This window comes from Lepidochelys olivacea (genome assembly GCF_965140295.1).
Source record: "Lepidochelys olivacea isolate rLepOli2 genome assembly, chromosome: 9".
NCBI classification, from domain to species: Eukaryota; Metazoa; Chordata; order Testudines; family Cheloniidae; genus Lepidochelys; species Lepidochelys olivacea.
In genome coordinates, this window is record NC_140419.1 from 54,226,031 (window position 1) to 54,251,887 (window position 25,857).

Here is a 25,857-nt window from a genome sequence, read left to right on the forward strand (position 1 = left end):
AGAATCATCTACATTTGTGTTGCAAATTTTGATTCCTGTGTTTCCCTCCCACTATTCCCCATTAAATGATTCTTCAGTAGGAAAAGGAAGACAAAGACAAGCGTCTGTCAGCACTAGCTGACTACAGTTTTAGTGACCTCCGAATTTCAAGCTTTTGGGAAGACCCCAACATACATATACTTACCTGTAACAGTTCTTTGGCTGATCCTCTTTTCTCTACATCCATCTCTAAACAACGATTTAGAAAATCCCGGAATATTGGGGACAGTTTCTCTGGATTCTGCAGCTCTGGTGTGCCATTAGTTGCTATTAAATACAAAGCCTGCAAACCGAGAGAGAGAGAAAAAGGTCATTACACTGAAGTCATCAGTTAAAATTCTAAAAAATGTGATTTGCAATGTATTAGTATTTCAAGTTAGAAGAAGCATTTATTGAATGGAAAAAGGAAAGGAGATTGACAGAGCAGACACTGACTAGCATATGACAATTAAGTTTCCTCGCTGAATCTTCAATTTGGATGCCTGATGCAGGTACTGAAATGTCATTTTTCTTTTTTCCTGTTATGATCATTATACTAATCATGTAAAACAACCAGGAAGTAAACTTAGACTTTATCACATATATTCTCAAAAGTCTCCCCCTTAAGATGATAAAACAGGAATATGCATGATGGACCTAGGCAGGGTACCTCATTTGAGTATGTATAGTATGCCTTTGTATACTTTGCAACCACTATTCACCACTAATCTAGCTCCTACAAATGAATACATGGGCAGGTTTCGTGCTACAAAACAATGACAATGAGCAACTATGGAATAAGAGCAGCCCAAAGACAGACTCCCACCACAAGGACGCTGAGATAAAGAGCGTTGCTCTATGACAAACTGTGGACAGACTAACACTACACATACCTGATTTGGTTAAATATTTGGGCACAACTTCTGAACTCATCTCTCCATTAAGGGCTGGGAATATTAGAGGCAATGCAGTAGGCCTGGTCTACACTTAAGTTAGGTCGGCATAGCTCATTCTCGGGGTGCTGTAGCTATGCTGACCTAACTCTCCAGTGTAGGCACAGCTAGGTTGACAGACAAATGCTTCAGTCAACCTAGCTGCTGTTGCTCAGGGAGGTGGAGTTCCTACAGCGATGGTAAACCCGTATCCACAGCGCCATAGCAACCTATCTGTGCCCCTGTAGCACCCATAGTGTAGACATGGCCTGAGTCTTGAGGGGTAGAAGGAATACAACCTGCTTCTCCTCACATTGGTAGATGCTTGTAAGAGTGGCATTGCACAGCTTTAGCAACTGTCGCTTGCTTTTGTTAGTAACAAGATGACTATAGATACTTAAGAATTTACGGTGATGGACACTATAATAAACATATCCTTATATAAGGAGAAAGAGCACGCTTTGTACTTTGTTCTTTGTAATTTAATTGGATTTACTTTTCTGAGCCTACAGAAGTTTATTGCTGGCAAAAGACTGTCAGTACTCAGATATGAATTCTACTATTTAACTAAAAACAGGTACTGTCAAGATGCCTCAACCATGTTCTGGAGAGACCATCTCTCAGGGTGAAAGGGTAATATCCTCCATGTCTATTAGATCATCCTCCTTTATACTGAGAGCTACCTGCACTAATTACCCTTGATTTTTTCATGTAGATTCCTGTCTATTAGGGACTGCCTTGACTGTACTAAACAGCCATCAGCTGATAACCATTTAAACACTTCTAACCTGGTTTGGATTCAAACCTGTAATCTGTAAATTAAAGGTCCCAAATCTCTTCACATTTCTGAGCCACTGTTTTATATTCATGATTGATGCAGCACTCCTAAAGGATGAAATATCTTACCCTCAGAGGGTTTTCATTGAGGTATGGGGGCTCTCCTTCCACCATTTCAATAGCCATGATACCCAGAGACCAGATATCCACTTTAGGGCCATAGGCTTTCCGTGTGACCACCTCAGGAGCCATCCAATAGGGAGTCCCAACCATGGTGCTGCGCTTGCTCTGCTCTGGGGTGATCTGAGCACAAAAACCAAAGTCGGCTGCATGATAATAAAGGAATTAGTTAATGACAGTTAATTCAGTGCATCCTAGTCTGCTGTGAATCCCATCTCAAAGCCCCAATTATCGAACTACACATTTTTCTATTACTATAGAAACATCTTTTGCATCTGTACATTTGCAATCTCAAAGTTTTCCTATATTTTTCATGTCACAGCAGAAAGTCCAACCAGCAAGCTGATACAAACACTGAAGAATATAGCCTACAACAAATAAAATCATACTTAAAGAATTAAGTTCTTTTTTATAAAGGTAACTCGTGGTCTCCTATAAAAGAGTGATGTTTTGTCTAAGCCCTCTTCAAGCCACCCAGAATTCCAACAAAAAGGGACCAACAACATATGTGAAAACGTTTTTGTGCACTGGTATAGACTTTATACTATGTTGTGTAATGTAATGGTCCTGAACCCGAAAGGATGACACCATCAGACTGGGCTCCAGTCCCAGTACAAAAATAGGGTTACCATATGTCCAGGTTTTCCTGGACAGAGCCTTTTTTTGAGCCTCCTTTTTCTGCCCAGGCAGGATTTTCAAGTAACAGCCATGTCCAGGTTTTTGCAGAGCAGACAAGCTGCAGCTCAGAAAGAGCCCTAATTGGTCCCTCCCCTGCATCCTCAGCTGATTGGTCCATTCCCCTACAAGTCATAGCTGCCAGACCCCACCCACCCAGGTCTCATCTCTCCTTCCTTGTGAAAGGATCTCACAGGCAGGCGCTGACTGCTGGCTGTCGCTGTGTCCTGGGCTTGTGCCAGCTGCCCTGCCACCATGACAGTTTCCCCACCTCCAGTGGGCATCCCCTCCATCACCTCCCATCATTCCTCTTTTTGGGAATCTGAAATATGGTAACCCTATACAAAAATAATTTCGGTATTTATTTTTGTATTTACCAACTTCAGTATTTTAATCACAGGTTTAGCTACTGAATCATTGCACTATGGTTAACAAAGGTCTGGAAGTGAGGCTTTAGATATATGAAGCTACTATAAAGTATATTCCACAGAAAAAGCTTAGAGGAACAAAGCCATCACCTAGATAAGGAAACAACTGAAGAGCAAGCTAGACTCATTCTATATAGATTCATTCAAGGTCTCCATCTGCTGGCTGGAAAAGTGCATTTTCTTATTAGCAGCTCAGATCTTAGACACAGCAAAATAAAGACTTTGCAATGGGGAACAGATTTTGGTATTTTTTTTAAATCTTTTTGGATTTTTGTTTTTAAATCAGACTATTATAGGTAAAAGTTATGGTTCAAAATTAAAACACTTGGGGTTTGGAGCATTTTTAAAATGAAACATTTTAAGCTTAGATTTACCAAGGGCCACATTCTCAAAAGACAGGTTTCAGAGTAGCAGCCATGTTAGTCTGTATCTGCAAAAAGAACAGGAGTACTTGTGGCACCTTAGAGACTAACAAATTTATTTGAGCATAAGCTTTCGTGGGCTACAGCCCACTTCATCGGATGCATAGAATGGAAAATATAGTAAGAAGATGTGTGTGTGTATATTTAACATATGAAAACGTGTGTGTGTGTGTGTGTGTGTATATATAGACACACACACACACACATATATATATATATACACACACATATATATACACACACACAGAGAACATGAAAAGGTAGAGTAAGAGGTTAATTAAGATGAGCTATTATCAGCAGGAGAAAAAAACTTTTTGTAGTGTTAATCAAGATGGCCCATTTAGACAGTTGACAAGAAGGTGTGAGGATACTTAGCATGGGGAAATAGATTGAATATGTGTAATGACCCAGCCACTCCCAGTCTCTATTCAAACCCAAGTTAATGGTATCTAGTTTGCATATTAATTCAAGCTCAGCAGTTTCTCGTTGGAGTCTGTTTTGGAAGCTTTTCTGTTGCAAAATTAAAGGAGTACTTGTGGCACCTTAGAGACTAACCAATTTATTTGAGCATGAGCTTTCGTGAGCTACAGCTCACTTCATTGCCACCTTTAAGTTTGTTACTGATTGGCCAGAGAGGCCAGAGAGTGTTCTCCTTCTGGTTTTTGAATGTTATGATTTCTGATGTCAGATTTGTGTCCATTTATTCTTTTGCGTAGAATCACAGAATATTAGGGTTGGAAGGGACCTCAGGAGGTAATCTAGTCCAACCCCCTGCTCAAAGCAGGGCCAATCCCCAATTTTTGCCCCAGATCCCTAAATGGCCCCCTCAAGGATGGAACTCACAACCCTCGGTTTAACAGGCCAATGCTCAAACCACTGAGCTATCCCTCCTCGAAGAGATTTTTTGCGTAGAGACTGTCCGGTTTGGCCAATGTACATGGCAGAGGGGCACTGCTGGCACATGACATATCACATCGGTAGATATGCAGGTGAACGAGCCCCTGATGGAGTGGCTAATGTGATTAGGTCAGTCTCTACGCAAACGAATAAATGGACACAAATCTGACATCAGGAATCATAACATTCAAAAACCGGTAGGAGAACACTTCAACCTCTCTGGCCACTCAGTAAAAGATTTAAGGGTGGCAATTTTGCAACAGAAAAGCTTCCAAAACAGACTCCAAGGAGAAACTGCTGAGCTTGAATTAATATGCAAACTAGATACCATTAACTTGGGTTTGAATAGAGACTGGGAGTGGCTGGGTTACTCTACCTTTTCATGTTCTCTGTGTGTGTGTGTGTGTACACGCACGCACACACACACACACACACACACCTTCTTACTATATATTCTATTCTGTGCATCTGATGAAGTGAGCTGTAGCCCACGAAAGCTTATGTTCAAATACATTTGTTAGTGTCTAAGGTGCCACAAGTATGCCTATTCTCAAAAGAGCTCAACACCAATGTGCTATGATGCTTTTTGGAAATTTTGGCCGTTATTTTAGTACCTAAATGTAAAATCTCTTGAAAATCTGGCCCTTTATTTTTACTGGAATGAATGGAATGCATCAACAATGCATTTTCAGTGCGTATTCCACCCTGCTACTTTGTCCAACCTGCAGATCTCCCACTTCTTTTCAGGCATGGAGAGCACCAATGAGGACACAATCTCAGCAAAAGCCAGGGTTTATCCTAAGGTTTATATTAGTTTGAGAAATAGGATTTCAAACTTTAAAAATGCTTTTCCCTACATTTTAAATGCTAGTACCAGATAATGCTGACAAATGGGTTTCATGCCTGAAAATCTTAACTGCTGCCTGAAGGCAGTTTAGCAAGCTACTATCTACCTCCTTCCCAGTCTCCAAAGCAATAGCAGCCAGTAGCTCATCTTGCTACTCTTTCATAAAGGCTTTCCCCTCTAGGTCTATAGCATCATTCACTTACATTCGCTCAAAGGGTCACAGTCAACCTGAAATCTAGGCGACTTCAAAAATGTGACAGAAGCAGCAGCTCTCTTACAGGGCAGCCTATTAAAAACTCTGGGTGCCCCAGAAAAGCCTTGTAGCCTCCACAACACCAGCAGGGAGAAGGCAGGTGTGGGCCTCTGCAGACTATGCAAGGAAAGGTGTTTCAAGGAGACCAAGCACTGGCAGCCCATCCACTCTTCATCCACCTGGGGATCCCCATTGCATTCACACTGACCTCCCACTGTCAGCTTCTTCAGAGACAGCAAAATTGGAAAAAAAAAAGATACCTTCACCCACCGTACCATCCTGAGTGCCGAGATGCCCTCAAGACTGCTCAGGCCCCTTCTCCTAGCATGGGAGTGCACATCAGCCACCTCCCATGGACCAGGTCAACCTGCCACCATCTTCACTACAGATACTCCCAGTGGGTTGTGAGGTGGGCAATAGCCCACGCCTCCTTCACCAAATAGAGGATTACAGATTCCATTAACCTCAACAGATTCCACAGCCACCTGCTTCAGCTAGCAAGTTTCTATAGTTACTTTCCCCTGCTCCCCCATGCCATCTCTGCTGATCCCCCTTTTTTCCCTCTTTCAACAACCACCTCTTCTTCATACCTGTTCCTATCACCTATCTCACCTTCAACCTGTCCTTCCTTAAATCCTTCCTCTTTACACATCCTCTGCTAGAATCCTCTCTCCTCCCTCCATTCAATCTCTCCCACTTACACCTTCCACTGCCTTTCACTTGTCACCTCATTAGGAAAGGAGCCTGCAAATAATTGGTTTGTAAACAAAGCAAAAATTCCACAGCCCTATAAATCTGACAGATATACCCTTAAGAAGTGCACTTAATGTACTTGAGTAACCCCATTATGTTTCACTGTTTACCTCTCCCCACTACTGTTTACGAGCTCTCCCATGTATCATAACTGAAATTAGACTACAAGCTCTTGGAACAGGGAACAGTGGTAGATTTCCCAGGTGTTCAAATCCAGAAAGCAGCTTTCGAAGTGTCTCCCCATGTCGTCTTAGGCATCTGTGTAGCGCTTAGCAAACTTTTAGGTGCTCAGTGTGTAAATCTCAATGCACCTCTCCCTAAAAGCACTCCTGACAACAACTGAGATTAAATTCACAATTTTTCAAGTTTTTTTTCCTTTCCTCACTTGCTGTATGAAAGATGCACACAACCACCAAATGCATAATAAGTGCTGTCAGATGCACAATATAAAAAGCTGAAAACAAAAAATATTTTCCCAATCTCTAACATTATTTTTACCTTTGTAGTTAATTTTCTTTAACTACTGTTAAAAGTAAGACAAGTGCCATGTCCAGCACAATAGGATCCTACGTGGTTTGCAGCCTTTAGGCAGTACTGAAATACAAATGTGTAATTTTCATCCTGTCAATTAAATGGACAGTGCAAAAGCATTTGGAGCAAGTTCTGACAATCTGAAAGAAGCCAATAAGGCAGCTCCGATTATTGCCAGCTTCCCTCACTGGCAATCCTTGTATCTTTATCTCACTTTACACTGCAGGTTAACTCACATTTACAAACGCATTGATAAGTTACTTAAACATCCTTCTTGTTTGATACACTCAAAGTCAGTAACTTTCAGATGCTCAGAATTACAAAACCAACTATAGTGGGCAAAATTATTTTTGCAAAGCGGAATGAATTCCTTTGCTGATTATTAGTAAAAATTCATCTCAACTATCTGTGACAACTATGCGCTTACAAACATACTATTCATTGCAAAACGTTTATAAAGAAGCAGCAGGTTGAAACAACTGTCTGGCACTCACTGAGTTTAACTGATCCATCCATTCCTAAAAGTACGTTGTCACTCTTAATATCTCTGTGGATTACCTGGTTGGCATGTAGGAATTCTAGTGCTTGCAAACACTGTACAGGGGAAGAGGAAAAGGAAAACATTTAGCAAAAGCAAATACAGTTTGTGTTGTGAATCAAAAAGCTAAGTTTATGTGCATATAATGCAATGTGTAAAAAGGTAGCAGGTATTACTTTAAATATCCAGTGGAGGAAGCTCTCATGATGAGAAACCAGACTATTCCCATCCAAAATTCACTGAGGTCAAAACCTGCTTCTTTAACCTCAGAGAATACGCTATTTCCTTGCCATTACAGAACTGCAAACTGAACTAAAGTGCTCACTAGCCAGGCATCATCTAAGATTCCCCAAAGTTCCAAAGCACTTTCACTTTGCTAAGTGTTACTTTTCATAGCTTTCCAGTTGTTGGGGAATCCTGACTATTGAGATCAGTTTCCTTTGGTAGAGTTTCACTATAAGGAGGATGCTTCACTCTTAAATATATGTAGTGCTTGCTATAAGGAAGGGTGCAAAACAGTTTCCTTTATAAAAGTTTTTACATGATTCTAGGCCTCTCAATTATTTACTTTTTAGGCTGAAATTTTCCATGTTGGGTTTCTGCCTAAAGGTATTATTTGAGGAAAATTCCTCCAGTTATTTGAGTTCAGCAAAGGTAAAAAAAACCCTTACATTCTTCCTCATTGTAAAAAAAAATTATATTTATTTAAAACTGCAACCAAAACAGTTGGGTTTGAAACTTTCCACAAATTAACCCTTATTGAGAAGTAATACATATGCTCAGTTTAGAAAAGCGGTTTTGATTTACCAGTCATGAGTATTCAGAATTTACACGCTGGGCAGTAGAAATATTGGTTAAGTCAAATGGTGTGCACAGTTTTAAGTAAGTTTTAACCGTAAGTTTAAACTCATTCATGGGCAGCTAGTTAAATGCAGAGTATTAAGTTTCAATTTACTGGAAACTGGAGACAATTTAACTTTGAATTTGACATCTAGACAGATCATTTTAAAAACCACCATTTTCTTTAAACTTAGCTTAATATCTTACTAACTTAGTATAATCTTAATGAGACCAAGAAATGAAGCTGAGTTTGAAATCAACAGCTTAAAATTTTTTGCCTGCTTTTCTTTTTTTAGATTTATTCAAAATCTAAGGAGTTAAGAATATAGCTGGGCTCTGAAGAGCTTTAGCTTTGAAATGATTTAAGGTGAGTCAAGCAAGAGCCCACTCTTGCTGATTTTACATATTCATAATCTTAAAACTTGGCTTGATCTTACTTCTCAAAATCAACAAATGTTTCCTGAATAGGCATGACTTTTACAGATTGCCTTGAACACTGTCCTATCCCTGAATAACTACTGCTTAATATATCACCTAGTGCAGAGGTGGGCAAACTACGGCCCGCAAGATAATTCTGCCCAGCCCCTGAGCTCCCAGCCAGGGAGGCTAGCCCCCCAGCCCCTTCCCTGCTGTCCCCCGTCCCCCGCAGCCTCAGCGCACTGCGCCACCAACTCTCTGGCCTGCCACTCCTGCCAGGGAACACAGGTGGCATGGCTGCAAGCTCCTGTTGCTCTGAGCAGCATGGTAAGGGGACGGGGAGTGGTGGTGTGTGTGTGTGGGGGGGGGGTGTTGGATAAGGGGCAGGGAGTCCCGGGCGGGGGGGTGGATAGGGGTTGGAGCAGTCAGGGGACAGGGGATGGTTGGATGGGGCGGAGGTTCTGGGTGCAGCAGTCAGGGGGCGTGAAGTGGGAGGGGGTGGATGGGGGGAGAGGGCCAGGCTGTTTGGGGAGGCACAGCCTTCCCTACCCGGTCCTCCATACAGTTTTGCAATCCCGATGTGGCCCTCGGGCCAAAAAGTTTGCCCACCTCTGATCTAGTGGCTAGCCCTCCAGCTCCCTCAATAGACCCTCCACTGTCCCAGTTTATTATGTTTTGAGGTTTTTTTCTTTGTTTGCTTTATTTTAGTTTAAATTGGTTTAAATCCTTAAAAACGGTCAAGGAGCCTGAATTGATATAAAACCTTAGATTAGTTTAAGCTGATGATGGTAAGCCAGAGTGCTTTAGAATTAATTTAGGTTTAAATTATTGGTCTGATTTTAATGCCATCATTAGAGATTTTAACTGTTAAAACAAGAACCGAGGCTAGGAATTCAGCCTCAGAAGTTTGCTTTGAAAGTGTTTTATGTACTGCAACTGGAAAAGAAAGCTGAGTTTTATTTTGAAATGGCCTTGCTGAAAATTCTCAGATGAAATTGGGAAAGTGCGCTTTACAGCATGGACTATTTCTTCCTAAAGATTTGTCCATCTCTGGTTGTGAACAGACCCTTTAGGTGCTGCAGCAAGATGAACAATAAATATAAAGAAACTGGAAAGGCCAAAAAATTGAAGACAAATTAACTGGGCAAAAAGATTCCTGGAAATAAAACTGCAAATTAGTTAAAACAGATGGCAAACTGGAAATAGCTAAGCAGGAGTATACTTATTTTTATTAAAACTTTATAGGCTAAAAAAAACATTCTTGTTCACACCTGATCTTACCGTAAGTAGTTACTTTTGCCTTTAATTATATCCTCTATTTGCATATGAAGCAGCTCTGGTTTCCTCAGGAAATAATTACCTATCCACACTTTGACGTATGAGCGTGCTTCCCAGCCCTCCCTTGCAGTGCATCATCTAAGCAGATGCCCAGCTGATGCACGCTAAGGGGCTTTTAAAACCTTCCCATGCAGGGTAGATAATATAATTACCCCGACAATAAATTGGGTTTGTGCTGGACTCTTGCATTCCAATTCAGGGAAATTGTTGGGATGTGATGTCAGGTAGATTTTTAAGTCTCCAGGTTTGATAACACACATCTTAAGATCATCACAGCTACAATTTTTTGTTATTTAAGTTATTTTTCAGAAAATAGCTGAACAGAGAAAGCGCGTCCTTCCATAATTTAAATGTCTGAACGGACCACAGAACTAATTAGAGAGAGAACGAACAAACATACTCAACCATCCAGTCCATTGCCATGCCAGTGTAGGGTTGTACCCTCTGGTATCCCGTTTTACCCAGTCTATTCATAAGCCTTCCCGGTGATAGCTATTCCACCCCTTCCCCTTGGAGACTACTCCACAGGGTAACAGAGCTCAGGATTTCTACATATTCAGCGCACTTTTTCACTCTCATTACTCTTGGCTATATACACACTCAAACAACCATGGATTTCCCTGTTATTGTTTACACCTGCTAAATACCTGTAAGGTTGTCTTCAAATCTTTCTTTGAAAGTGAATCACTACCGCCACCTGAAACTTTTTGCTGTGCTTCTCTGAACTCCATCCAGCCTGTCAGTATCTTTCTGGTAAAATGGTAACTAGAATGAACATAATATTCCAGGTACCAAATAGAAAGGGACACTCCTACCCCAATGCTCCATGATTTGAGGTATCTATATACCAGCCCAAAACTCCATCAGCTTTTATTGCCATGTTGCATTGCAAAATCATGTCTCATTTGCTTTCTGCTGTCACCTTTAGCCAGCTCTATCCATCACTGGTTTCCCTCCCACAGCTTTGGATTGTTTTTCCCCAGATCTTTTAAGTTGCATTTTTTTGTTACTCATTTTGTTATTTTTCTGCACTTATTTATCTCATCTTCATATTTTTTCCCTGACATCACTAGACAGTCAGTAGAATTCTCTCCAATTAAATATCCTCTTCGACATTAGTTAGAAAGCTGCTTAATTCCTCTTTCCGATTATTAGCGAAGAAGTTAAATGAAGGCTGGACATCAAATCAATTGTTGCAGTGGCTGGTGAGTAATGTAAATGTGGGAAGAAGATTGCACTCTCACCCCGTACCCACAGAAACATAACACCCACCTCTCTGCAAACAGCAGCAATCTGTGCCTCATCCATGCAAGTTTCTGTGACCACATCAGTGAGTGACCCTCCTGCGAGGTACTCCATCACAACAAACAATTCATCACCTACAAGAAAACTAAAGGCAGAAAATACAGAAATAAACTCATTTGCCAGGAGTGGAGAATCAGGACTGATAAATGACTGACAGTGTATTGCAGCAACTGTTCAAGAGAATACTTCACAACAGGGCTGATAAAATTCACCCTAGGGTATTTAAGGAAGTAGCTGAAGCAATCATGGACCCATTAGAGTTTTTCAAGGTCAGGCTTAACAAAGCCCTGGCTGGGATGATTTAGTTGGGGACTGGTCCTGCTTTGAGCAGGGGGTTGGACTAGATGACCTCCTGAGGTCCCTTCTAACCCTAATATTCTAGGATTAGCAATCAAATGGATTCATGGAGGAAAGGTGAGGTCCCAGAGGGCTGGAGAAGGGAAAACACAGCACCTGTCTTTAGAAAGGTGAACAATGAGGACCTGGGGAATTATAGACCAGTCAGACTAACTTCAAAATCTGGAGGGATACTGGAATAAATAATTAAACTATCAGTTTGTAAACACCTAGAGGATATGATAAGGAATAACCAGCATAGATTTGTAAAGAACAAATCATGCCAAACCAACCTAATTTCCTCCTTTGACAGGGGTACAGGCCTAGAGGATGGGGGGGAAGCAGTAGACATGATCTATCTTTAGCTTTTTGGCAGTCCCACATGATATTCTCAAAAGCAAACTAGAGAAATGTGGTCTATGAAATTACTAAGGTGTGTGGTGATTGAAAAACTGTACTCAGTCATTATCAATGGTTCACTGTCAAATTAGGAGGACTTATCTCATGGGTCCAATACTATTTAATATTTTCATTAATGGCTTGGATAATGAAGTGGAGAATGTTATAAAGTTTACAGATGACACCACGCTGGGAAAGGTTGCCAGCACTCTGGAGAACAGGATTAGAATTCAAAATGACCATGACAAATTGATCTGTAATCAAGATGAAATTCAATAAGTACAGGTGCAAAGTACAACAATTAAAAAGGAAAATTCAAATGCATACATACAAAATGGGGAATAACTGGCTAGGTAATAGTACAGCAGGAAAGGATCTTGGGGTTATAGTGGATCACAAATTGAACGTAAGCCAACAATGCGATGCAGCTGCGAAAAGGGGAAATATTTTGGGGGTATATTAACAGCAAGACGCAGGAGGCAATTGTCCCCCTCTATTTGGCACTTGTGAGGCTTCAGCTGGAGTCCTATGTCCAGTTTTGGGTGCCACTCTTCAGGAAACATTGTGGAAAAGTGGAGAGAATCCAGGTAAGAGTGACAAAAATGGTGATAGATTTAGAAAATCTGACCTATGAGGGAAGGTTAAAAAACGGGGCATGTTTAGTCTTGAGAAAACAAGACTGAGGGGAAGACCTGATAATCTTCAAATACGTTAAGGGCTGCTATGAAGAGGACAGTGATCAATTGTTCTCCATGTCCAGTGAAGGTAGGACAAGAAGCGATGGGCTTAACCTGCAGACAGGAAGATTTAGGTTAGATATTAGGAAAGCTTTCTAACTATAAGGATAGTCAAGCATTGGAATAGGTTACCAAGGGAGGTTGTGTAACTCCCAAAATTAGAGATTTTAAAGAATAGTTTAGACAAACACCTGCCAGGTATGGTGTATTTGGTCCTGCCTCAGTGCAGGGAGATAGACTATATGACCTCTTGAGGTCCCTTCCAGCCCTACATTTCTATGAGTTTTAGATCAATTAGGAAAACACGTTTTTAGGTAGACAGACTGGATTTAAAAGCTGGGGCCAAACTTGTCTTACCAAAATGCCGAAAGATCTTTGTTGACTAAAAAGTCAGAATTACAGCTTTGCATATCATCTAAAACAGCACCTCCAGCAGCTCCCCAACCCCAGTTTGGGATATTGGTTTGGTACCGAATCAGAAAAGAATGCTACTTACTGAATCACCAGCCCTACACCCTGCAACATACCTGACTTTTGCCTGGCGATCTCTTAAACCAAATACTCACGGTACTGCCTGAGTGTGTGCACAGGGGGCCAGGCAGATTTGTATTTCAGGGGCTAGCACAATGTGCTGCCTGTGCTACTCGCCACTTGGCTATTTGTAGTGATTTTTAGAGTGCTAGCTCAAGCAAAGCTAATATGTCTGTCTGCCGGAGCTGGGACGCATGCTTCCAGCTGCAGTGGAAAAGTACCCACAGTGATCACAGAATTACAGAAGATGTCAGGTTAGAATCCGGACTCCTGGGAGAAGGAAGATTAACGGTTCGATTGTCTGCATTTACCTGTCTAGGAAATTGACTATGTTGGGATTCTTTAATTCTTTCATTACCAGGATCTCATTAATAATCAACTCCTTCTTGGGCTGCTTCTGCAGGTTTATCTGTTTGATAGCAACCTGAAAACAAGGGGAAAGGGTAAAATACAAGATGAAGTGTTAGTCATACAAACCTGAGTGCCAAACCCTTGCAACACTAAGTAACATTTATAATATTGCAGTAAAAGTGAATTGGCTGATTAGAACAGAGGACTAGACAACGCATGTGGGTTAGTAGTAACAAGGGATGCTCTGTCAAACTGTCCAACACCTTGCTGGCTATAAGCTATGTACAAGGCAGGACTGGAGCTGTGTTTTATAAAAAAGGTTAGCAAGTCAATAAAGTGGCAGCATGACTATTCCAGACAGTGAGCCAAATTCAGAAGCGACACAAATGGTGATATAATTACACATCAGAAAGTCAGTGTTGGTGCAGGCAGAAGTAGCTTGCAGCATGAGGGGAAGCAAAGGATAGGGTAATGGCAGGAAAAGAACAGGAAACTATGAAGTGATGTGACAGGCATGTCCTGTTAATTGCATTCCCTGCTGTTAATTCCCCTTCCATTGGCAGTTACACCACTATTAACATCACCCCATCACAGTCAAGGAAATGCAGTGCCAGCAAAAGAGTCACTTCCAACACAGTGCAGATCAGAAGAGAGAGAAGTGGAGTCCTAGCCTCCCATATAAGGAGAGATTTAAAGAGGCCAGGACTTTTCAGCTTGGAAAAGAGGACAGTAAGGGGAGATATGATAGAGGTATATAAAATCATGAGTGGTGTGAAGAAAGTGAATAAGGAAAAGTTATTTACTTGTTCCCATAATACAAGAACTAGGGGCCACCAATTGAAATTAACAGGTAACAGGTTTAAAACAAATAAAAGGAAGTTCTTCCTCACTCAGTGCACAGTCAACCTGTGGAACTCCTTGCCTCAGGAGGTTGTGAAGGCTAGGTCTAACTATATAGGGGTTAAAAGAGAACTGGATAAATTCATGGAGGTTAAGTCCATTAATGGCTATTAGCCAGGATGGGTAAGGAATAGAGTCCCTAGCCTCTGTTTGTCAAAGGGTGGAGATGGATGGCAGGAGAGAGAGATCACTTGATCATTACCTGTTAGGTACACACCCTCTGGTGCACCTGGCATTGACCACTGTCGGTAGACAGGATACTGGGCAAGATGGACCTTTGGTCTGACCCAGTATGGCCATTCTTATGTAGGAAGGGTTTGGGGGACAGAAATGAAATCAGAGCCAAGAGAGAAACTATTAACAGGTTTGAAGATGAGTGATTTTGTAGTGGATACAAGTGATAGCCAGTGCAAGCTTTTCAGGAGAAGGCAATAGGATTTTCTCTATATGTTTTGTTCTGAACAGACTAGCATTTGGATAAAAGTGCGTTTGTGAGGCAAAAGGAGCTGAAAATATGAAGGTGTGAAATGACAATGCCCGAAAGAATGATTCAATAAAGTGAGTGATGAGAGAAAGGCAGACATGTTGATAAACAGGTGAGAGGTGAACTTTTACAACATAGCAAGACAAGGAACAAAGAGGAGCTTCGTGGGGTGACAACTTCAAAATTACAGCCATAAAGTCTGAAAAGAAGATCAAGGTTGAGAAATTGAGAGGAATGAGTTGGACCATTAATAACTATGGTATTCTTCTTGCCAAGAACCATGTCCATCTATGAGCTGGAAGTAGATGTTTTATAATTAAGACAGATGGAGAAGGAATGGTCTACTGTCTGATGTGTCATCCCCTCCAGAGCTAAAATAGCGTTTAGAGCTGGCAGCTACATACTGTCTAAATGCTGCACTGAGGTAAAAGAAGTAATGAGGAAGCCATGTGAAAGACGGTTTCACTACTAGAGGGAGGAAAGAGATTGGAAGTGATCAAGTGCTGGATCAATGGTCTGGCACCGGAGATTTCATGGGAACTACACAGAGGATTGGTAGTGCTACTGGAAGGGACAGGGAAAAGCTGACAATGTGATAACCACAGACAGATGCAATTCTGGAGTGGAAGAAATTGTAAGCTCTGTTCAGAGAAGAAGAGATGTCAAGTGGGTGAAGGACTGAATTGGCAGTGCAAGAGAGTGACACTGGAGATTACAGAATAGCAATAGTATCGCTGAAATCAGAAGGAAACCCGGGAGAGGAGCTATGTCATGTTTTGTTGTGATTATTACAATACTGCATATTTTGGTGTACCAGAACTTTAGTTTTTTTGTTTTGGGGTGTTTTTTGGGGTGGGGGTGCGGGAGAGGTCTTAAAGATTTGAGCTATTATTGTACCATGGGTTCTGGAGAGATCGGCAATGGAAAGCATTTTTATAGGGTAGGTTGGTTGAAAAACGTACAGCGAGTTAGTTGTCTCCAACAGGAAGTAAAGAAGGGCTAGAAAAACTGAATCCAGGTATGGGATTTTGTTACAGATGGACAAGCACAAAAAGTGCTTAGTGTGAGACAGGTAAAGGAAAGTACAGGGGGAAATTACTCATTACATCCAGGGTGTGGTTACTCTTAGGATGAAGAGGGAGAAAAGAGGAAGAAGCCAACAGCTATAAAGGTGAGAGGAAAAACTGTAGGTGAGATCATTTCAGCTATTAGCAAAATGAACATTCAGGTGCCAGAGGAGGTGGTGGCAGAAGGAGAGACTGACTGAGCTGATGGGTAAAGCAATTAAAGAAAAGATGATTTTAGAAAGAAGTCAACAATTGTGAATTTTAGTTGTAGGGGACCCATGGAGTAAAAGATGTTTGAAGGAAAACACCAAAGCAAATAGGATGGTGAAGGCTTAACGAACAATCTGTAGATGACAATGATGCCACCACGTCTGCCAGGTGGTATGGGTGTGATCAATGGGAAGAATCTGGGAACAGGATATGTAGAAGGTAGGCTAATTAAAATAGAAGGCATTGTTTGGTGAGAAGCAATTTCCTTATGGGCAAGACTATCATGGTCACAGATGAAGCTATGTAGAAGGCTAAATGCAAAATTATTGGTCAGAATTCAAGACAATATTGCCTACAACACGTAGAGGTTAAACGGCTTTCAAAACCCACAACTCTGAACATCTTGGTCCCTTTGCATTTCATTGGAAAAACAAAATCCTATATTTAGTATTCATCATCTGGTTCCTACAAAACAAGGAATGCACTGTTACAAATGACTATCACAAATATTCTACTGAGAAGTAATGCCAGAGATGGGAGCCACTGGTAAAAAAAACCTTATCCAATTCAATCCGTCACCCATAGCTGCAGATTTAAATGAAAAATATTCATACAGAGCACACAGATCCTACCTCCTGTCCTGTTGCCACGTCGATAGCTGTGAAAACTGTACCTGAAGCCCTGTGAATACAAGGTAAGTGATCAGCTGTATGATTTCAAACCTAACAAGGATATACATGCACAGGCAGATCACAGATTTTTTTTTTTTTTTTTTTTTAAGTTTTGCACATCTAAAAACTGTCAGGAACTGCCCATTGGGTGAAAAAGTACTACCTTTTGTTTGTAAAAACCTGCTGCTTATTAATCTCATCAGCTGACCCCTGGCTTTTGTATTGTGTGAAAGGGTAAACACACTTCTCTAGTCACTTTTTCCACATCATTCATCATGATGTTGTAGGCCTTTATCATATCCCTCTTTAGTCATCTTTTCTCTAGGCTGAATAGTCCTAATCTTTTTAGTCTCTCCTTGAAAGGAAGCTGTTATATACCCTTGAGCATCTATGCTGCTCTCCTCTGAACCTTTTCCAGTTCCACCATATTTCTTTTTGGGCAACCAGAGCTGGACACAGCATTCAGGGTATGAGTTCACACTGTGGATATATAGTAGCATTGTGATAATTTCTCTCTTTCCTAATAGTTCTTTTTGACTGCCACTGCACATAGAGTGGAAATCTTCAGAGATCTATTGACTGTGACGCCAAGAGCTCTTTTTTGGGTGGTAATAGCTTAGACCCCATCGTATATATAAATACACGTATACAGATTTATGTATAGCTGGGATTGTTTTTTCCCCACGTCCATTACTTTGCACTTATCAATGCTGAATTTCATCTGCCATTTTGTTACCCAGTCACCCAGTTTTTAGAGATTACCGCTAACTCCTTACAGTCTGCTTTGGACTTAACTGTTTTGAATAATTTTGTATCATCTGCAAACTTTGCCACTTCACTGTTCATCTCCTTTTCCAGATCATTAATGAATACGTTGAACCCAGCACAGGTCCCAGGACAGATAGGTGGGGAACCCTCCTGTTCACCTCTCTCCATTCTGAAAACTGATAACTTATTCCCACCCTTTGTTTCCTATCTTTCGATCAGTTACTGATCCATGAGAGGACCTTCCCTCTTATCGGCTACTTAGTTTCCTTAAGAGCCTTTGAGGAGAGACCTTGTCAAAGGCTTTGCGAAAATCCAAATACACTGTATCAACTGGATTACCTTTGTCCACATACTTGATGACTTTCTCAAAGAATTCTAATAGTTGGCAAGGCCTGATTTCCCTTTAGAAAGCTGGTGAAATCAATAGGCAGCAAGCAGGTTTCATAGAAACAAGAGGAAATACTTTTTTGCACAACTAACCTGTAGAACTCACTGCCATGGCATGTTGTGATGGCCAAAAGTGTAACTGGATAAAAAAACCAAACTGGATAAGTGCATAGAGGAGAGATCTATTAATGCCTATTAGCCAAGATGGTCAGGAGTGCAACCCCATGCTTTCAGGGCGACACTAAACCTCTGGTCACCAGCAGCTGGGAGAGGAAGACGGGGTGGATCACTCCCTAATTACCCTGTTCTGTACTCTCTCCCTGAAGTTCCGGAATGGGTCACTGTTGGCAACAAAATACTTGGCAATATGGACCATGGTCCAACCCAGTATAGCAGCTATATTCTTAAGAAAGAAGGGCATTCAAGGAGTACTCAAATAAAAAAGTACTAAATACAAATACCAGCCAGCTCAGAAAGAGCACACTAGTCACCACAGGACCAGCCTCTTCCATAGTAACAGGAAAACTACTTTTCTTGCATGTCAGTGTATGCAAATCCCTATACCTTGTGCTATTCCCAAATATTGGATAAATCAGACAGTCAGTTCTAAAGGGGATTCTATTTCACCCCTCAATCCCCAACATACACACAAAATATCAAAATATTGTTAGAGGGGATGCAAACACAGTAAGAACAACATTTATATTAAAACAAATTATGCAAGCTCTGCCAGTATTCATCCTTCAACTGAACTTTTATGTTGAAATGATTCATGGAAATACCTAGAGCAAATTACACTAGATTGATAGCACCTTGACCGGGTTAGGAAAAACTTGAATTCTATCACCCTCAGCTTTTCACTAGTCATAACATTAAAAGAACAGATAAGTTTATCTCATAAGGGGAAGAAGAGAAAAGAGACAAAAGTTCACTTAAATTAATACATTTTCACTCCCATTCAGTATCACCAGAAAGTGATCTGTTTCCAAAGAGACATTAATGCACACACAGAGCCCCATAAAGGAACAGATTCAAAACTTCTATCACTGTTTGAAGTCCCCTGCATCTGATTATTACTGCTTGTACACGGACATTTCTGCTTTAATAAATAGTGGCAAAAGGACAAGAGTACATCACACCTTTAATACTAGTTCATTCAGTGAAAAATTTTGGATAGCTCGACAAATACTCACCCCTGCCCAATTTTTTCATATCTGGTATATTTTTTCTTGGGATCTCCTATGCTCACAATAGTCCCTAAAAAATTCCACACAAAACATAAAGCCAACCAGTGATTTAAGGGAGCATTCTTCACTTTTTATTAGAGTACGATGTGTGCTTTTTTCTTTTGATTCTTATGGTAATAAAAACAGAGCTTTTTATACAATTAAATTATATTCTTCTGTATGACATTTGTGACTTGTAACACATTTGTGGGATGAATCAGTAATAATCCAGTATTTGTACTGCCTATCTAAACTAAGTCATTGCCTGCTTTGTGCTAGACAATGGCATTGGTTTGCTGAATGAGTGCATCTATGAAGGTTATGGAATTAGGAACAGCAAAAATCCACTGTATTCTGCACTAAAAGGAACACCTCCGTAGAAGCTGATCACTGTGCCACAAGTGCGACATTGACCCTAAAACAGCTTCAAATGGGGAAATTTTGTTTACTTGTTAATTTCCATTCTTCAAGACCAGTCCAGATGCCTGAATACAGTTCCTCCCAACTAGCAGATGACAGAAAATAACCAAGTCTTTTGGTTACATCACCCTTATATGAAAAACGGGGATGATGGCTTAGTCAAAAGACAGTCATTTGTCTCCATTTTCTGGCTAACAGAAACTGCAACCAAACATCTGTACAGATTGTTTTGTGATAGCCTCAGACCATTCATCATGCTGATTTGATATCTGCAGTCTTTTCTGTAACAGACTCCAATAGGTATTATCAGTTCAAAGCAATGTGCTGATTAGGTCTGCACAGACCCCTCCCATATAAATAATGGAATTACTGATAATTAGCATCAATACTGGAGTTTGTATTTTAAAAAAAAATTACAACTCACGTAGCTTTTCCATAATGTCTTCATCTGACATTTTGGTCTTCTTTTTCTGCTTGTCAGCCAACTTGGCAGCACTATCACAAGAGTCACCAGCTGGTGCAGGGATAGGGTCAATTACAGACCGTGTGTAAATCTGTGGCAAAAGAAGAACACTCACTATTAGAACTCAGAGTTCTCTTTGCAACCACTGACTTTCAGGTTCAAAAGTGCCATAAATTCTTATCTGACCACTAGCATTGTTTCACTTAAAACTTTTGGAACCAGGAGCCACTCATTCTGAGAACTGCTGCTTTTGAACACTAGCCAATGTGGCTGCAACACTACTTGATTCTGAAAAACTGACCTGGAGACTTGCTGGACACTGCAGATGGCTAGGGGTCTATTTACTTAGGAAAGGGATCCCTGTTGCCTCTAGCTTCTTTTCTACAGCTGGGGACTCATTGCAAAAGCTGTCCTACAATGTAATTGGTACATCATTGCTTTGCTCTGCCAGACTGGGTGGAAATCTCTTCAAACACTGCAGAAGCATGAATTAAAGAGTCTGGTACTTACCTCCATAAACTGTTAATTTGAAAGCTTAGTTGGAAATACAAACATTACTAAGCACAGTAGTCTAACCTCCACTTTTTTTGCAGGGTGGAGGGAAGGCTTTCTACCCATTTGTTCTCTAACAGGACTTCCTTATTACACCATATGCTGGAATAGAGGCTAGGGTTTAACTGCCCCTTCATCCTTTGTACATTTTCTTATTTCTTCAGTCTCTCCTCACATTATATGATTCCCACCCATCATAAACTGCTCTTTATTTAACAGTGGCACAAATCATCTGAAAGGAGATTGTGAAGTAGTAAGCTATACTAAAATGAAGATGCAGCAGATACCTTTGCACAGCCAAATCTTTCGGTCTTGGGGAGCAGAAGACAGTTCACGTGTGTCAACTAAACTACCTAACTGTTCATCATTTGAAAAATTACGTAAATTGACAGTTATACTTGCTAATGTGGCAATATTTACAGATCTTTAGACATGTAATGTTCCACCTATATTCTTATTTAAATATCATGTGGCCTATTCCTTAAAGCAATATTCTGTGAACATTGTATACACTCCATACCTACCCCTCAGACAAAGCAAGGCAACAGTGGCAGAGAGGGAAGAGAAGATTACATTTGGCCTTTATAGGAGCGGGGGGGAGGGTCCTCTGGAGGGAGGTTGGGGGGACTTAAAAATGGTGCTTAAAGCTTAACTAAGAATTTAAGTGTTTAAGTTCTCACATAAATATTCTTGTTGGTAGAATAAATTCCCAGACTTAACTACAATGCAGAGGGTTTTTTGTGATGGGATAATAGAAAAAAAATCAGGCACACAACATGTGAGTTTAAGTTTTTTAAAAATGTACATTATCCACAATATCTGGGATTTGCTAGGGGCATTGGTAAAGTTTTCTAATGATCCTCCTTATAATGTGTTTTAGAGGATGAGGAAATAAATTTGGGATTTTTTCAATGTAGCCCTGCAAAATATAGCACTGATTTGGATACTCCTGGTCCAACTGGTATCTGAGAGGTAGCTATACCTAGGAAACAACATGACCTCTAAAATTAAACTAATATACATAAAGTGACATTTTGCAAATAATAAAAAACTTCCCCATCTGTTGTGGGCAGGGACCTGCAATAGACAGAACAGAAAGTAATGTAAAAAAAAAAAAAAAAAAAAGCAAAAATTCCAGAGTAAATTAAAAAAAAATACTCACTGATTTTGTATGATCTGGTCGAGGGGCAATAACCGGAGGAGGAACCTCTTCATCATCGTCATCATCTTCTGCTACTGCTGTTGAGGGCTCTGAACCTTTGGCATTGGGCTATATTTTTGTTATTGAATGGAATAACATGGAAATAAAATATTAATATATTAGAAGCAAAGCTGTTATTCTTCCCAAAAATTTTAATCAGCTTATGAGTTTTAAGGCATTTTTAGAATGAGGATCCAGGAATTCTTAGCAATTTAGAACTAAAGTATGCTGAGAGACACAAAAGTATCAGTACATGTATTACAATATTCAGTTTATTATATTTCATTGATCTATATGTTCATAGAATCATAGAACATCAGGGTTGGAAGGGACCTCAGGAGGTCATCTAGTCCAACCCCCTGCTCAAAGCAGGACCAATCCCCAATTAAATCATCCCAGCCAGGGCTTTGTCAAGCCTGACCTTTAAAACTTCCAAGGAAGGAGATTCTACCATCTCCCTAGGTAACGCATTCCAGTGTTTCACCACCCTCCTAGTGAAAAAGTTTTTCCTAATATCCAACCTAAACCTCCCCCACTGCAACTTGAGACCATTACTCCTTGTCCTGTCCTCTTCTACCACTGAGAATAGTCTAGAACCATCCTCTCTGGAACCACCTCTCAGGTAGTTGAAAGCAGCTATCAAATCCCCCTCATTCTTCTCTTCCGCAGACTAAACAATCCCACTTCCCTCAGCCTCTCCTCATAAGTCATGTGTTCCAGACCCCTAATCATTTTTGTTGCCCTTCGCTGGACTCTCTCCAATATATCCACATCCTTCTTGTAGTGTGGGGCCCAAAACTGGACACAGTACTCCAGATGAGGCCTCACCAATGTCGAAAAGAGGGGAACGATCACGTCCCTCGATCTGCTCGCTATGCCCCTACTTATACATCCCAAAATGCCATTGGCCTTCTTGGCAACAAGGGCACACTGCTGACTCATATCCAGCTTCTCGTCCACTGTCACCCTAGGTCCTTTTCCGCAGAACTGCTGCCTAGCCATTTGGTCCCTAGTCTGTAGCGGTGCATTGGGTTCTTCCGTCCTAAGTGCAGGACCCTGCACTTATCCTTATTGAACCTCATCAGATCTCTTTTGGCCCAATCCTCCAATTTGTCTAGGTCCCTCTGTATCCTCTCTCTGCCCTCCAGCGTATCTACCACTCCTCCTAGTTAAGTATCATCCGCAAATTTGCTGAGAGTGCAATCCACACCATCCTCCAGATCATTTATGAAGATATTGAACAAAACCGGCCCCAGGACCGACCCCTGGGGCACCCCACTTGACACCGGCTACCAACTAGACATGGAGCCATTGATCACTACCCATTGAGCCAGACAATCTAGCCAACTTTCTACCCACCTTAGAGTGCATTCATCCAGCCCATACTTCTTTAACTTGCTGACAAGAATACTGTGGGAGACCGTGTCAAAAGCTTTGCTAAAGTCAAGAATCATGTTCATGATTTTAACAACTCTTTTTTATAAAAGACATATCTGAATATTTAAATTACCTCTTCTACTACTCTAAGTTGCTAGAAGCATACGTTAAGTATTTCTCACCATTCTTTAAGTAATATACAGACATCCATGGAAAGCTTTTAGCAGACACAGAAGTATTCATAAACATCCTTAAAACTAAACCCCCTACTGGGCACTTGGTTTCCTGCAGGAAACGTCGGTTAAAAATACAGTTCAATAAAATGTTACTCAATTTATTATGAAGTATATAATATGAGATTTAAATTAATTAAGAAAAACACTAATTGAGTAAGCCTGGAAAGGTGCAAGCAATAATAAATACACTTACTGCTGGTGTTCCTGAAGCAAAACCATCTTTTTCTAAAAACAGCAAGAAGAGTAATAAGTGAATATATATAATTAGTGGAATAATAAATAATAATAAAAGTGGACTTTATAGAAAACATGAGCAACACATCAGGAATACGGACAGTTCATGAGATTTCCCTGCTTCCAACCAGGTGAATTTTCATGGTTGATGAATGAAACACCTACTTCCCTGACTAGATGCAGACAGGTGTTACAAAAACTTCTTCCCCCCCGTAGGTCAGGCAATATATATTTCAAATCCTGACCTGCTACATGACTGGATCTCACCTGAATTGAGACTGTTTTGTCAAATTGTGCATTGGTTTTGATATGCATACGAGAGAAAAGATTATGACCAAACTGATAAGGCAAAGATGTGACAAACCCTTATCACCAGGCTATTTTTAGAATGGAAATCTTTTTGATTTAAACAGCTAAAAGGAACTGCATACACTGGAAAAATACAGTCAAATGTTTTTTCCAGCCATTCACACACATCTGTCTACAACTTGCATTAGAAGTGATAAGTTACACTGAATCTTTGGTCCTGTCATTTGGGAAAGTTGAGTCAATGCAAGTTACTGCACAGTAACTGTCCGAAAGCATGTTCTGACTAGAGATAATGGGAGTAATAACCCCTACAGAACTCAACCAGTTAATCAATCTTATAGTTCTACCGTCATAAAGACAGGCCATTAATTAATTGATTTTAGCTGAGTGGTACTGCCATTTTGAATTATCCTGTTGCATTTGTTCTCTTACCCACCTGAAACAGGAAACTGACTGGACAAAGAGTGCAACTTTAGTGGAGCCTTTATTTAGTAGTGTCCCTTACCCATTAGATACTAGTTTGATTCTTTGGCATGGGCCTATCTTCCCAATTCTAAGTAATGACGTACAGGGAAGAGCAGACTGGACTGTAAGAACCAAACTCTTCTTCTGAATGTCTCGTATGTACTTGTCTCTCACCTGGAGCGGAGAAGCTCAGGTACTTCTGTTTTGCTGTGTCTTTGGAGTCATAGAATTTCAGCACATCTAGTACAGCCTGAGGGTTCTTCTTCTGCTCTAGCTTGGTGATATTTGAGGTCTGTAGCAATCGAGCCCATTGCTCTGGCATTCCCTGAAACAGGAGACAACCTTAATACGTAATATTTTTAAGTCATTTAAAAAAAAATTGGAATGGATTTTCTTTCCACATGTGAGCATTAATCTGTGATTCTAAGTGACTCAAATGTGGTGGGGGTTTCAGTCACTGAGTTCAACATGTGTAGGTGACAATATAAACCAAGCCTTCAGTTAAGCTAGCACAAACATTCAACAGCTCTATCAGGTCTTCTAGCCTACTGGGGCACTTCAGGAAGAAGTTGTGTTCCTCGCAGCCTCCTGCCCTTACACACCCCCTTCTCCTAGTGAGGTACATTAAATCAGCATTCCCCATTCATCACTCAGTCTGATTTTCTATGTATATATCTATTGTAAATGGAAGTGAACTAATCAAAGGGGCTACTTCATTTTTCTACAGGCTAATAGGAATTCTCACTAAAGTTTCTCCCATGTGGTATAAAGTAAAGCATTAGGATTCCAGTGACTAATATTAAACATTTATAGTGAAGTAACACCTAGAGACCAACGAAGGTCTTGGTGTGGCAGGCATTGTAAATGACTTGTGACGGAGATCAGGTTTCAGAGTAGCAGCCATGTTAGTCTGTATCCGCAAAAAGAAAAGGAGGATTTGTGGCATCTTAGAGACTAACAAATTCATTTGAGCATAAGCTTTTGTGAGCTCACGGAAGCTTATGCTCAAATAAATTTGTTAGTCTCTAAGGTGCCACAAGTCCTCCTTTTCTTTTTGTGACTGAGAGTAACAGATTAACTTACACCTTATTCTTAAGTGACACATTCTCACTTCAGCAAGGAACCCTATGGCTTTCTCAACAGCTCTAGGACAGGTATACTTACAGTGAATTCTCCAGTAACAGCATCAAAGCCAACATGGATGGTGTGTTCAAAGTCTGATGGAGGAGAAATTTCTGGCCTTTCCTTTTCCTTTTTCTTGCTTCCTAAAACACGACATTGAAAACCATCCACTTAAATTCACAGAACATTCAGTCACAAGATAGAAGATCCCCAAGATCCCTGTTTAATACAATGATAATCTTTGAGCAGTAATATATTCT

At 40.6% G+C, this 25,857-nt stretch overlaps 1 protein-coding gene across 2 annotated transcripts in view; it reads right to left on the reverse strand.

Moving 5' to 3' along the window:
- The window catches only part of PAK2 (p21 (RAC1) activated kinase 2), a 76,748-nt gene that overhangs the window by 2,644 nt on the left and 48,247 nt on the right, over positions 1–25,857 (reverse strand). For both annotated transcript variants that reach the window (XM_084639340.1, XM_084639341.1), the window contains exons 3-14: positions 25,640–25,740; positions 24,650–24,800; positions 23,661–23,692; positions 21,816–21,923; positions 20,063–20,192; positions 19,186–19,249; positions 16,799–16,847; positions 13,466–13,578; positions 11,119–11,236; positions 7,208–7,307; positions 1,857–2,053; positions 185–322 (exon numbers count right to left, since the gene is read on the reverse strand). In XM_084639340.1, the coding sequence (XP_084495466.1) occupies positions 185–322; positions 1,857–2,053; positions 7,208–7,307; positions 11,119–11,236; positions 13,466–13,578; positions 16,799–16,847; positions 19,186–19,249; positions 20,063–20,192; positions 21,816–21,923; positions 23,661–23,692; positions 24,650–24,800; positions 25,640–25,740 (1,301 nt within the window). The remainder of the gene's footprint in view (positions 1–184; positions 323–1,856; positions 2,054–7,207; positions 7,308–11,118; positions 11,237–13,465; positions 13,579–16,798; positions 16,848–19,185; positions 19,250–20,062; positions 20,193–21,815; positions 21,924–23,660; positions 23,693–24,649; positions 24,801–25,639; positions 25,741–25,857) is intronic.